The sequence below is a fragment of the Cervus canadensis genome, chromosome 30, assembly GCF_019320065.1.
Source record: "Cervus canadensis isolate Bull #8, Minnesota chromosome 30, ASM1932006v1, whole genome shotgun sequence".
Classification (NCBI taxonomy): domain Eukaryota; kingdom Metazoa; phylum Chordata; class Mammalia; order Artiodactyla; family Cervidae; genus Cervus; species Cervus canadensis.
In genome coordinates, this window is record NC_057415.1 from 19,068,682 (window position 1) to 19,083,391 (window position 14,710).

A 14,710-nucleotide genomic window follows, 5' to 3' on the forward strand; every position below is an offset into this window, starting at 1 on the left:
AGCTCATGGGGAGGAGGGAACTTGAGCCTTCTCTCCCTCCATGGGGCCCAGCAGAGTGGCCCTGGGGGAGTTTGGCAGGACAGGAGTCCCCGGGGGTGGTGGTTAGGCATATAGGGTCCCCAGGCTGGGGTGGGACTTGGGCTGTTCTCCTGGTGAAGGGGAGCCGCCAAGAGCTATCACAGAGCAGATGAGTGGATGTTGGCAGGGGGACCGGGGGAGGAGGTGTGGTAGCTGGGCCAGGGAGCTGTGATATGGGCTTGGTTTTCTTCCACATGGTTCCTTGTACATGGAAATACTCACAGATTTCACCTGAGCTTGCTGCCTGCTATGAGATGCCTATGTTTAATTACAGATGTGCATGTAAATATGGCCCTGTGTTTCCACTTGTGGGCTATTGTGGGGTCTGGGGGAGACCCCCACCTGCGCCTGTGCCCCTGCCTGTGCTTTTCAAGTCTGGAAGTGCTGGGGTCTCCTAATGGGAGAGCTGTGAACAGCCGGGCCCCAAGGGCTGGCACTGCACATCTCCTTATTCCTTGGGGGACACCCTGCCCTGCCTGGAGGCTGGTCAGCTGATCATTCGGGCCCACCCAGCTCTTCTAGGGTGACCCACATACCTTTCCCACTGATGGACTGGCCAGACTATAGCCAGCATGTGGACCCGGCCATTGCAGGGGCAGGGGGTGATGAGAGGGGATCACACCATCTTTTCTCTGCCATCTTAATGCTTCATTTAACATCTCTTTGATGCTTTTTCTTGGAAAAAAATTATCAGTGCTTTCTTTGTAGCTAACTCAATGTTTAACTTTTAAAGGAGAAAGCGGTACCAATGTCGTCTAAAGAAAGATGCCCCCTCCTGGAATGACATGAATTGGCAGCCCGCTGAGTCCTGGGTACTGTGTGAGCCTCTCGTGGGCTCTCTCCATTCCTCACCCAAATTCTGCAAGGTCAGCCTTGCAGTGACTGGTCAAGACCACCAAGTGGTTAGCTCAAAAGTCCAAATAGGGTGGAAGCCCTGAGGGAGCCCTGTGTTCGGGGAAAGTCTTGAGTCAGGGACGTGATGGGTTTAAACTTGGCCTCGCACAGAGCATCCTTTTATATGTATGGAAGATGGGACTGTCCTCTCTGGTGGTGCAAGCCTGATCTGCTTTGTCTGCTTTTCTTAAAGGGAGCCATCCTACGGGGACAGTGGCCTCTAAGAAATAGTAGCATAAAATCCTTTTGAGTGTGTGTGCTTAGTCAGTCATGTCTGACTCTTTGTGACCCCATGGACTATAGTCCACCAGGCTCCTCTGTTCATGGGATTCTCTAGGCAAGAATACTGGAGCGGATAGACATTCCTTTCCGCAGGGGATCCTCCTGACCCAGGGCTTGAACTTGGGTCTCCTGCATTGCCGGCGGATTCTTTACTGTCTGAGCCACAAGGGAAGCCCCAGCATAAAATCCTTGATACCAGTGAAATTCTACTGGCTTCTTTCAGGAAATCATTTGATTCATCTGTCCTCCAGTCAGACTTCCTGCTTGCACTCTTTTTCTTAGAAATGAATTTATGTTACAAAAGTAATAATATGAAATTCTTAAAAATTCACATAGAAAGCATGTAATAAAACATGTATCATGTTAATTCTTACCTTTCCATTTCTCAAAGACCAAATGTAATTACTGGTAATGGTTCAGTGGCTATTTTTCCAGCCTTTTCTTCTCTATATACAAACTGTGTCTGTTTTAAAAAATGTTCATATTCATTTTGGTGGGGGATGTCTCTTTCTTTTCTTAATATTGAAACATAGATATCGTTTACTTCAGAGATTGGTTGTATAATTCCTTCTTATTCTTTTTAGTGGCTGCAAAGTAAACTAGAAGCTCCATTTCCTTTGTAAATAAACTGGCAGTTGCCCACGGCGGAGCAACACTGAAGGCTGCTGAGTTCCTCTTCCCTAAGTCTTCACATATTTGCTTCCACAGTGGGACTGTGTATTGTCAGCCAAGTGTCTTCTGAAGCCTGCCATGGGAGCCGTGTTTGTTATCATACACATACATAGCTTAATTACATTACCCATAACTCCTATGGGATACAGAATGCAAAGAAATGAAAACTCCAAGTTGAATGCTCTAAAAATACAGAATGAGAAAAACTCGTTAAAACCTTGCTGTTGATTTAAATGTAAGTCATAGTGAAAATTGATTAGGGTTTTGTATTGTTTCATAGGTGCATGCAAGCACATCACTTTAAGAAGACCAAACCAGGAAATAGATGATATATTTATGAAGAAATTAGTGTAAACAAAAATCAGTAGAAACAGAAAGGGCCTGGGCCCTTCGTCAGTAGGTTGATCAATGGTGGTTCATCTCTGTGTTTTAGGTTCAATTAAAATATTTGTTGTAGGAATACTTCACTTTTATGATTTCCCACTATATGTCATTGGCTTCTGTTAATCAATCATCTTCAAATCCTGATTGTGTTGGTAAGAAACTGTTACCTGATCTGTATTCCAGAATGTGGGTATGCTTTCATTTCATCACTCTCAGCTATAATTATTTAAGTTTTTCTTCCACATGATTCCTGGTACATGAAAATACTCCACAGATTTCGCCTGAGCTTGCTGCCTGCTAGGAGATGCCTGTGTTTGATTACAGATGTGCATGTAAATGTGGCCCTGTGTTTACAAGGATGGCCCAGAGTGGTAATTCATTTGTCTTCCTCTGAATGCACTTCAGGAAAGTGACTGCACATGCAGTATAGTTTATTTAGAGGTGGGACAGTGTGATGATGGTTAGTTACTGTATATTAAAGCTATATACCTTGAGGTCATTTGAAAATGGAATTCTCCCTTTCTCAGCTCGTGTTTACTTTCTGATGTCTGTAATCATTTAGACAGTATAAATAGGGAGATTATGAGATACCCAAAAGGCTTTTAAGAAAATTAATCACACATTTCTCATTTAACAAAACTGTAGGAAACTAGAGATAGAAGGATAACTTTTTACAATGTTAATTAATATCTATGCCAAACTAAAAACAAACATTAGTGGTGTAACCTAGATATTCCCATTAATATCAAGGCCGGTTAAAAAAGCCTTAGGTGACGTTGCTCTGTAAGTCTTGCTAATGTACTAAGACATAAAACAGAAACAAGGAAAGATTTAATGGATTGTACCAGATATAGTTATTGTTTTTACAAGACTGTGTATCTTAAAAGCCCTAGTAAATAGACTAAAATAGACTAAAAACTTTTTAGAATTAGTGAATATACCGTTGGAAAAAATGTATTGGAAAATCAGAAGCTGTATGGGGGTAAAATTCTACTGAGAAAAGCAAAACCAGATAAACCATATTGGTTTACCATCATACCATCAGAAAGTGTGTAGGTTCCACTGAAATTATCTAAAAACTTTACGAAAGGCTATGAAATCATGTTAGAATAGTGAAATTTTAGAAAGGATAATAATTTATTCATGCTTTAGAAGACTACATTTTCAAAAGATGTCAGTTCATCTCAGAGTAGCAAACATTTAATCTCAGTCCACATCCCAGTGGGACTTTGTTGGGGGAACACTGGACAAAATGACCCCAGGGATTATCTGGGAGAATAAAGAAATGTTAAATGGCCAAGAAAATTTTGCATAAAAAGTGATAAAAAAATCTTTATTATGTTTAAAAATATGTTGTAAAGCTGCAAATACTAAAACAATATGGTGCTGCCCCCAAATGATAACTTCTAGTAGAAGGGGTGGGCAAAGGACACTTGTAAACTCACAAGAGAAAAAATAACAATGAAGATACAGAATTTCAACATCTTCAGAATCCTTCAAGAATCCAGAAGTAGTTAATAAGTTTAATTATGGACTACTACTTTTTGGCTATCAAACTGCAAAATGTCTTAGAACATTATAGTTTCATGCACTACTGGTAACTATGTAAATTGGACCAGTCTTTGACCCAGTACTTTCATTTCTAGGAATCCTTCCTGAGAACAAGGGAAGAGAAATAAAGATTTACCGATGCGGATGTTTAGAATAGCTTTGTTTGGTCCAGTTAACAAGGAGAAACAGTCTGAGCGTTTACTAGCTGGAGAAGAGTTACATAAAGTTGGTGAGTTATGTGGCAAAGTATTTCGTAGATTTTTTAAAAAATCACATTTCAAAGCATAAGGATATAGCAAAATCTTCATGACACAGTGTTATCTATAAAGATATGGAAAAAAATTTACAATGGAATATTCATGTATTCAGCTGAGACATATCGAATGTTTGATATTCACCAGGCGGTGCCATAAACACCTAGAATCTGTCTGAATTATGTAGAAGGATCCCCTTCCTTATAGGGTATAGAGACCAAGGTGGAATACAATAATATACTGTTAATGATATAATAACAGAAAACTCAGTTTAGGAATGAACTCTAACCTTGTAACAAAGTATTTGTATCAGTATGTAGAGAACATTTCTAGTTTGGGAAGCCGGAAAGAAAGGCGCCCAGATTTTAGCACTGGGTCTGTCTGGGTCAAAGTATCACAGATGATTTTTGTGTTCTTTTCTTATGCTTTTTCAGTTTTTAAAGGTAAAAGCTGACTTAGATTTTAGTAATCAGAACAAAGTTAAAAAAAGAACCCCTGCCTCTGGACGCCCTTTCTCAAAGTGCTACACACACAGTAATTTGCAGACACAGTAATTGTTGCTTATTTGTATTTATAAAAGATCTTTCACTGAACCCATGAACTGCCCAACAAGTACGGTTGCAAGGTTGTGGAATTTAACCATGATATATTCTGGAGTTTTCTCTGGATTGTTTGTTTATTTGTTTAGGAGCACTTCGGTTATAACACAAAGATGTGGGTATGTCAGGGTTAAAAATATCGTGAAATTAGAAACGGGACCGGTAGAGTATGGGGGACACAGATTGGTATAAAAACAAAACATTAAAGTCAGTGTGGGAGGACTGCTTGCTGCCATTCTGTGTTCTGTCCTCCTGCATCTCGCCTTGGGAGGCGTCTTCCCCCTTTTGTGGTTGGCCTGAGGCCTGCATGTTCCCTGGGAGCGTCTGTCGCCTAGCTCACACTGGCTAATCAGGAATTTGAACCCAGGGAGCAAAATCGTAAGAAAATCTACACCAGTAACATCGGCATTCCCTCCTGAAAAGTGGTTATTTCCCAGCAGCTGGGGGCCAGAATCTTCCCTGATTTCCCACCCAGTTAGACTTTCATAGACAGCCCAGGGAGAGACCCTGAGAGTCTCTGTCCCTCATTCCTGTTGATCACGGCTGGCTGAATGAGCCATAATGCCTGTAAAACTGGTGTGTTTGCTAAAGGAGGGATCTTCTCTTTCTTTTTTCTGCTAAAAATCAGAGTGTTTGGCCAAGTCAGCAGTTTGTGGCCATGGAGAAAATCTGAGGATTCTCTCTGTGGCTTTGCTAAATTGATGCTTCTCCTTTCACAGCCCAAACGTTCTGTATAGAAAAACATGCCATGTGATGGGTGGCCCCATTTCTTGGGAGGTGGGTCCCAAAACATGGGGGTTGGGCTGTTTCCTCAGAGCCCCCCTTCTCCCCTCCCAGGACTCTGGCCGGATATCCTTGTTGAAATCTCTGTAAATAATCTGGGCCATGGCAGCTCTCCAGGTCTTCTAAGGGATGGTTTTTCGGATACTTTGCTTTCCGTTTCACGTTTTCACCCCAGAGTCCTAAGAGGTAAGTTAATGGTGAGCGGGTTGCAGAGCAAGGTGAAAGGTCTGACCCCTCCACACCAGGTACCCAGGGTGGGGGTGGGACTCCAGCCCATCCCCAGCTGCTGTCTCATACCTCACAGCATCTGCTCTTGTTTAGGGGCGAGTGGCCGAACACTGGCTTTTACTTTATTGCCAGTCCCCAGTCTTCCAGGATTACTGAAGGCTTTCTTTCACATCCGGGGAGGCAGGCTTGTTTGAAGGGCTTCTGTGTATTACAGACTTGTTGCCAGTGGTGGAAACAGATGTGTGTGTTTTTCTTATTGTCCCCATGTCTGAAAGACACATGTTATTTGTCACTGGCTTCCATAAGCCACAAAGAAACATTCAGCAGCTCAGCCATGTGGCCTGTCTGACTTGGGGTACAGGACTGAGCCCGCAGCTCCCTCTTCACTTCGTTTCCTGGAGGCCGGAGGACTGGGCTGCCTTGCAGGCAGTGGTCTTCACTGGGTTAAGGGGGCCTTGTTTTGGCAGAGAAGAAATTGTGGCTGGCAAGAGGCCTTGGGGCCCTCCCCTCCTGCCGGGGCGGGCTGCTGCCTAATTGCAAACACATGGGCTGGTTCCAGAGAGCAGGGACACATTTCAGGTCCTGCCTGGTGAGAACCTTGTGTATTTCACCCCGATGCCCTGTTTCTCATCAAGGAAACTGGGGCGCCACATACCAGAGACAGCGGACAGCTGCCTCGGGTGGGGTAGGCCCTCCCAAATGTGTCTGATTCGAACATTTTTGGTGTAAGTTGGTGAACATTGGGATTTGGTCGCATGTCAGTTATCCTCTATTTCCTCTCACATTTTTGGCAAATGATTTTCAATACTTTCCCTGTTTCCTTTGTCTTGGTATGAGCGTATTTGCTGTTATAAATAGACCTCTTAAATACACTGCACCCTGCAGAGAGTTGCCTCTCACACATGTTCCTGTGCTTCAGCCAAGTTTGGTTTCCCTTAGGGACTGACGAGGACCCACCTCCCACTGCATGTGAGTTCCCAGGGGCCTGGCTTAGGGTGGGGAGGATCCTTGTCATCGCAGAGCAAGGTGTTATGGGGACCTCACAGGCTTGGATCAGACCCACCTGCTTTCAGTGCCCACTTCCTTGTGACTCTGCCATCTGGTCCCCTTCCTGAGGTCTGATCTTGAAGTGCAAAATGCCAGCATCAGTATCTCCTGCAGGGATTCAAGATGATTGCAGGGAGGGTGTGAAGGAGAGCTACTGGCGCATTATGGGATACCCAGGAGCAACCACAAGCTGTGAAGGTCTTGGAAGAGCTGCCATGAATCCAGGGTGTATGGAATTTCAAGGAATTTAGGAGACCCAGAAGCCTCGCGCATTGGGAGCTTTGAGGGTGCTGTGTATCTGGGCTTTCCCTGAGAACCTGACCGAAGTGAACAGAATCCTGTTGACTCACCACCACCCCGTCGCTGTGGGCCTCTTTCTTTTCCTTCACCTTTGATGCTGAAAGTTTTCAAGGGTGTATCAAGTTGAAAAATAGTACAACAGGCACACATAAATGCTCCACCCAGATTCAACAGCCTGTGATGTTACACCAGATTTCTTGCTCTTTCTCTCTGACCCCTATGCAGGCATTTTGTAATATTGCTTGCAGGAGTGTGTCTGCCCCTCTCCATGGGCCTTTTCCAGCTCTTTTTGCCTCTCAGACTTCTTTCAACTCTGTGTCTGTTCTCCTGAGCTCCAGGTACCCCTTGGTTTCCCTGGTGGAAGCAGGTCTCACCCTGAGCCATCCTGAGTCCCAGCCCTCAACCCACCGTCCCTGAATGTGCTCCGCTGGGCCAGCCGTCCTAGGAGCACCCAGGGAGCAGGTGCAGCTGCTGGGGGCCTGATTGAGAACGTGCCCATGGACAGCTCCAGGCCAGGCTTTAGGTGGCCGTGCCCGGGTCTCTGCTTGCCCTGGGCTGCATGGACAAGTGGTCGCCGTCTCCAGCGTGGAGGCAATGGGTTGGCTGCATGGCTTCCGAGGTCTGAGTCTCAGTCCTGTCACCTTTCTGCTGGGTTACTCCAGGACACAGAAGGATCTCACAGGCAGCCAAGGCTGCTTGTGCCGTCCTGCTCTTGAGGATATCTCAGGGGGGCCTGCTCCAGCCTCACCTGTTTTGATCATTCCCAGGGACTGAACTGCAAGCGTCTGAGCAAGAGAACTTTGTTTTTTGATTTCTTGGGCCTTCTGTTTTGCGGACAGGACTACGGGAGCCTGTATCACGTGGCTAGGGTGGAGTGAGAAAGGGCTCCTTGGGTGATGGTGGGTATCCAGTGGTGCCCCGCCCCCCAAGTTGTCTCGGGGTCAAGTGCATGTGTATGCGCATGGTTCTCAGCACAGAGTTGGCAGGGGAGATGCTGAGTAACGATGCCAGCCGTGCCAGTGTGGAGGCGGCCGGAGCTACTGGGGTTCTTGCCGGAGATCAAGATGTGAAGGTCTCCCCAGCAGAGGTGTTTGGGTCCCAGAGTGAATAGCTGAGACAGGCTTGTGCTTGACAGGATGAAGGTCTTGAATCCAGGCAAGTTGGCCTCAATCAAGTGAGTGGACCGTGGAGGGTGGGAGCTGTGACCAGAGGGGCTGCGTAGGGGATGGCAGCTGGACCTGCGGGGGTCGCTGAGTGAGTAGGCTGCTGGCAGACGAGGCAGCGGGGGAGGAAAGGCTGCTGGGACAGAGTGGAAAGCAGAGCAGCGGTCCGTGGTGGAGCGGGAACGTTTCTTATCTGACAGGGATGTTGGGTGATGGTAACAAGCAGTGTGAAGGCCTGTCGCGTGCCGTGCAGGTCGTCTTGGGGCGCTGTCACCAAGCCCGTAGACTGGGTGGCTTGAACACCAGACGCTTGTGGTCTCACAGCTCTGGGGGCCAGATGTCCCAGATTAAGGTGTCCACGGGGTTTGTTTCTTCCGAGGCCCCTCTCCTTGGCTTGCAGGCGGCTCTTGTACTGCTGTACCTTCACATCACCTTCCCTGTGTGTGTGTCTGTGTCCAAGACTCCCTTGTCTATAAGGACTCCGCTCAGATGTTAGGGCCCACTCTCATGACCTCATCTTAACTTGATGACCTCTGTCAAGGCCCTCTCTCCAAAGCAGGTCATACTCTGAGATGATGACTTCAGCATGTAAGTTTGGGGAACACAGTTCATTCTACACATACGTAGATTGTGAAGCACTGGGCTACATAATAACATCGTGCCTACCTGGGGGTGAGGGGTGAGGGGAAAGGAGCTTGGTGACAGACACTACCCCCAGGATTGGATTGCAGCTGCTCCTGTGACTGTCCCTCTTGGGACCCTGTTGACGCCCCTGTGCCCATTCTCTGCTCTGAGTTGGGGACAGGACCACCTGTCCTTTTCTGGACCAACCAGGACCCTTCCCTGTAGTGAGGTCTGGCCATTCCTCTTCTCCTGTAGCTAGTTAGTTCATTTCCAGGGAAAACATCCAAATTTGGTTTTCTAACAGTTTTCATCTGCTGTGGCCACAAACAAGTGGGCAAGCAGACACTCTGCTTTTCTTGGATTAGTAGGGGGATGACCATGTAGCTGCTTGGGTACCTTCTGTGGTTGGAATTTCTGAACTATTATTTTTTATTTTCTTATTGATAGGTTTTCTTGCATAGCTATTAGTAAGTAGCAAAATCTAATTAAAATTTAGAGGTCATCCCCCTTGTCAACAACAGTTGTTTCTTTTCCACTTCTCTGTAGGCGGATCTGCTGTGTGTTGCTTTTACAGGTATCTCTGCTTGGAAACGCCAAGCTTTCCTGGTGGCTCAGTGGTTAGGAATCTACCTGCGATGCAGGAGGTTGCAGGTGCCTAGGTCAGCAATATCTCCTGGGAAAGAAAATGGCAATCCACTCCAGTATTTTTGCCTGGGAAATTCCATGGACAGAGGAGCCTGGTGGGCTACAGTCCATGGTGTTGCAAGAGTCATACATGACTTAGCAACTAAACCACCATGACCACTTGGAAACACACTCCTTCCCCTCTTGCTGCCACCACCCCCATGTCTCCCTCCTGGCTTTTCTTTCTGTGTCCATCCTCTCCAGGGCAAGGCTGAGGGCCCACACTGCTCCTGTCCTGGGGACCGTCACCCTCAGCATCTTTTGGAAGTTAAGAGTTCCCAAATGCTCAGCTCTAGTTCGGACCTGGTCACCAGAAGGTTTTCATTTCCCTGTGAGAGTCTCCTTCAGGTCCTCTTGGTGTCTCCAGACCTCTTCTCTAAAATTGCTTTTCCTGCTCAGGAGGGATTATAGGGCACTCATCGGTGTCAGGAGCTTGAGCCTGTGGACCGAAGAGGCTTGGCCTTTTGAAGAGGAAGACAGACCCTCAGCATCACGGATTCTATCTGAAAGGAAGAAGTGGAGTGGAAGGGGGTGTAAGTTTGGGGGTGAGTTGCCAGGAGAGCCAGGGTCCAATTGGAAGCCTGGAGCATTTGTGTAAAAACCCCCAAAGGGGAAAATAGTAAACATCCCAGCCCTGGTACCCCTAGATCCCACAGATGGCCCAGATGTGAACATGTGGAGGCAGCCTGGCTGAAACACTGGCTGCCCTATCCAGGTAAAAGAACCTTGGCAGACAAAACCTGAGTGGAGGGAATCATGGTAATAGTTTATATAGCCCAGTGTGATCCCATTTACGTGGAACTCTTTTGAGTCTGTTCCATCTTTTCAACCCTGGCTGCATGTATTGGAATTTCCTGGGTTCTCAGCCCCAGAGGTTCTGATTTCACTGCTCTCTGTGGGGCCCTGGTGTTGATCTTGCTTAAATTTCCCAGCTGATTGCAACATGCAGGCAGTCCTCTTCTGATCTCTTCCACTCCCCTGCCTTTTACATGAAGAAACTGGAACTTAAGTGGCTCAAGAGGCCAGTCCAGAGCCAGCTTCTCCTCGGTGCCTGGAGTAGCTGTGCTGGAATTGAGGTTCCCAGCCTCCCAGAGGTGGGGCGATGGTGGTGTGCCTCTCACAGTGGAACCCAGATGAGGCACGCAGACCTAAGGATGAATGTTGTCTTTGCGATCTTTTCTTTTTATATACAAATTCATATGAGTTTTGCATTCTCCTCTATTTTGTTTCTATGTTTGTTTTGATATTTAACATTTCCCCCCAAATTTTGAGTTAAAAAGACAATCCACTCTCTGGGAAGATGGACTTGTTTGCCATGTGGCTCCTGATTCATCTTGTTCCAGTCACACATGCAAGCACACACAGATACACAGATGCACACACACACACACTCTCACACACAGAGACATACATATGTATATACAGATACATAGACACATGGACACTCGACAAAGACATACACACACACACATAGACATGTACACAAACATACACAGATATTAACAGAGAAGCATATATACACATACATAGACACTCACAGATACAAAGAGACACATACACAGACATATACACTCAGGCACACACTCACACACAGACTTCACCACTCACTGCCTGGGGTGTCTCTGGGAGGAGACTGAGAAGCATGGCCATTCTCTGTGTTGATAACTCTGCAAGGTGTCCTGTGGGTAAAGGAATCAGACGCTTCATGATAAGATGGAAGAAGATGGGCAGTGACTCTTATTGTTGCTGAGTTGCCAAGTTCTGTAATTGTTTTGTTCCTGTGCTTTTTAAACTCTCGCCCCAGTAAAGGCATAAACTGTGCTTCACGGGGGAACTGAGCCCTGGGCCAGTGCATCCTCAGCTCTCCAGCACCCCGGCCCTCTGTGCGTGTTCCCCACTCACTGCACTCCTCAGGGGGCTGCAGTAGAAGCTGGTTATCTCAGCCTCCAGGCTCACCTAGCTGACTGCTCAGCGGTGGGCATTTCACCAGAGCTGGACCCCCAGGCTCCTCCTCTCTGGAGCCGAAACAGGGAAGGAGGGGTGGCTTCTTCAGTGTGTGCTTGGGCAGAGCTGTGGGAACAGTGAGGAATATGTTTTCTTCATGGAGCAGAGAAAGACGGGTACCATCCTTCAAGAACAGATTTGAATAAACACACAGAGCAGAGCAGAAAGAGAGGCAGATGGGAGATTCCGCACACCCAAGCAGTCCTGTTTCCAGAACAGGATGCTCTGCTGGTCAAAGTAGGGAAGTGACCGAGGGTCCACAGGTCAGAGCTGGCTGGAGTTGACCTACATTGAGTTCATGCTGCCATTGGAACTGAGAGAGACCAGAGTTCATTCTTCTGCAGTTCTGGGTGTTCCCGGTCACCACTTTGGTTGGTATTTTTTGTTTCTAAGCTGTCTTGGTACGTTCGACCTGCTATAACAAAATACCACAAGCTGAGTGACTTGTAAACAACTGTCATTTATTTCTCACATTTCTGGGGGCTGGAAGTCCAAGACTAGGGTACTGGCAGGGTGAGGTTCTGACGAGGGCTGTCTTCTGGGTTATAGACTGCTAACTTCTTGCTGTGTCCTCAAGTGGTGGAAGGGGCCAGGATGCAGATCTGTGGGGTCTCTTTCCTAAAGGCACTAATGCTTAGCAGGGGGGCTCCACCCTTATGACCAAAGCACCTCCCAAAGGCCCCACCTTCTAATACCTCCACATGGGGATTAGGTTTCAGCACATGAATTTTGATAGGACACTTACATCCAGACCACAGTGCAAGTCCACTGGGGGAGTTGCTAAGTGCCCCTAAGTTCTGCCCCATTCTTTCTGTTTTCTGCTATATAAAAGGGTTAAGCTTATCTATAACCAGCATAGGCAGTTGTTCCCTATTCTTCCACAGAGAGTCACAGGGGCTTCCTTTGTAATGAATTCTTCCTCCTTCTACCCCAGAGGGCTCTGTTGGGAAGGATTCAGACTTTCAGTGCGGCCAGTGGGTGTCCAGGCAAATGGGGTGACCCAGTGGGGCAGAGCTGGTAACGCCACATGAGGGATGAGTGGCTGTGGTGGAGGAAGGGGGTTTGTGGGGTTTGTGGCCTTTTATTCCCATTGAAGACATTTCAAGAGATGCTAGTGCACAGGGAGTACTGTTAAGAAAAATCGAGTGTTTCTGCCTGATGTGAATGAAAGACATTTAGCTGTGCATATCAAAGAATAGAAATCTGTCATCTTAAAAGTCACTAATGTATAGTTATGTGACACAGATTTGAGTAATTAGAGGATTTGATCACCAAGCATGTGAAACCTATACAAACGTTGGTCGACGTTCTTGGAAAGAAGTCAAGCTTTGAGACTGTTTGAGCGAGTCATGACTCTTTAAAGGTTGCCACAAGCTGAATTGATTTAGTTTGGCAGAAACTACAAAAACAAACATGGAGTTTAGAAAAGCAAAGGCTCATGTGATCACAGCTCTGGCCCCCGAGAAAAGGAAATGCTTCATAAATTGCACCGTGGACCCGCACGCCCAGGCTCCCTCTCCCCCACCTGATAATTTTAAGATCGTCTGGAACAGCTATAAACAAAAGCTGGAGACACTGAAAGAGCCTTGGCGGCCCTCCCCCCTTCACCTCGCCCCTCCTCCTGTTTTCTCTCCCCACTCTATTAACAACCCGCTGGGCTTGTGGTTTCTTTCTGCTTTTACTCCCTAAGTAAATCTTCATCATGGTAGTTAAACGCGGCCTTGACTTTCCTTTTGTTCCCATGGATACCAGACGGAGCCTCAGCTTGGCAAGATGGTCATGGGGCAGCCTGATCCAGAGGGGCCATGGTGCTGTCTCCCTGGGCGCCAGCACTTGGACTCTGGGGACCAGACCAAAGGAGGCACCTTCTTGGACTGGCGCCTTCCTGGTGTGCAGAAAGGTACAGGGCTGCCAGGGCTTGAACCCTTTTCTCTGGCTCATTCTGGTACCATCTCTTCTCAGCTATGTCCACACACCCCAAGGCCATAGTCTTGCTTGTCCTGATACGGCTTTGCACATTTATGTTGATCATGTGATCTGTCAGTTAACCACTGGACTGGCATGGCCATGTGGGTCTGGGCTACCGCCATGATCCCTGGAAATCACAGAAGACCTCCTGGGGTGTTGGAGGCAGTTCACAGTCCTAACTGAACATGGGGAGGTAGAGAAAGGAACCCACCCTGGTCTGCCCCCAGAGCTGGGTCTTAGCATCTCTACCATCCACCTCAGATGTCAAGTTGGCCACGACTGAGGCCAAGGTCCTCGCCAGCACCAAGCTTCTAGGATGTGCTGTCTGTCATGTTTGAAGTGTGGGTTGAGTCAGCTCTCCCTACTGCTTGAGAAAGGGAATTGCCCAGAAGGCAGGGGTGCCAGAGGCCATGGGCTCCCTCCTGAGAATCCTTCATCTCTCCTTCAGAAATGCATGGCAGCCTCAAAGTTGTCCAGAAACATCAGTGGTCAGTTAAAATACACTTTGTCACACTTTCAGGACAGTCATGGTAACGTCCACTTAATACAGTACAATTTGCTAGTGAATGGTGATCAGTATTTCTCAAATCCCATTGATAAGTATCTTTTCCTTTTTGAAGCTGGGCTTAAAACCAGTGACAGATGGTAAATGACTGTGTTTGCCCTCCTCCCCGATGCCCTTGCTTCTTTTATGAATATGCAATTTTATTTGTTTATTTTTGGTTGGGCTGGGTCTTCATTGCTGTGAGGCCTTTCTCTAGTTGCAGGATCTGGGTCCTACTCTCCATTGTGGTGCCCAGGCTTCTCATTGCAGTGGCTTCTCTTGTTGAGAGCACAGCCTCTAGGGCAGATGGACTCAGCAGTTTCAGCTCCTAGGCTCTAGAACACACGGACTTAGGTGCTTGGAGGCCCATGAGATCCTCCCAGGTCAGGGACTGAACCTGTGTCTCCTGCTTTGGCAGGTGGATTCTTTACCACTGAGCCACCAGGGAAGCCCCTACTCTTTTGATTTCATATTTAAATCCTCTGTGGATTGTCGTGTCATTTTCCTTGGAAGATACAGAACCCACCAATGCTGGAGGGGAGTAGAGACAATTAACAGCTAAAAAATAAGCAAAGGAGTTGCAGTTAGAGGTAATGGCAGTGAAGACAATAATGTGAGGGAATGAGGTAGAGTGATGGGGTGTGGGGAGCA

The 14,710-nt window shown here is 47.2% G+C and overlaps 1 protein-coding gene across 3 annotated transcripts in view; it reads left to right on the forward strand.

Moving 5' to 3' along the window:
* The window catches only part of ROR2 (receptor tyrosine kinase like orphan receptor 2), a 235,766-nt gene that overhangs the window by 123,344 nt on the left and 97,712 nt on the right, over window positions 1–14,710 (forward strand). The window contains exon 1 of one of the 3 annotated variants that reach the window (XM_043453352.1): window positions 1,807–5,683. The exons of 1 other annotated variant lie outside the window; for it this stretch is intronic. In XM_043453352.1, coding sequence (XP_043309287.1) covers window positions 5,458–5,683 — 226 coding nt within the window. In that variant the 5' untranslated portion in view covers window positions 1,807–5,457. Of the gene's footprint in view, window positions 1–1,806; window positions 5,684–14,710 lie in introns of those variants that run through there. One more of the 3 variants, XM_043453349.1, reaches the window with a different exon arrangement.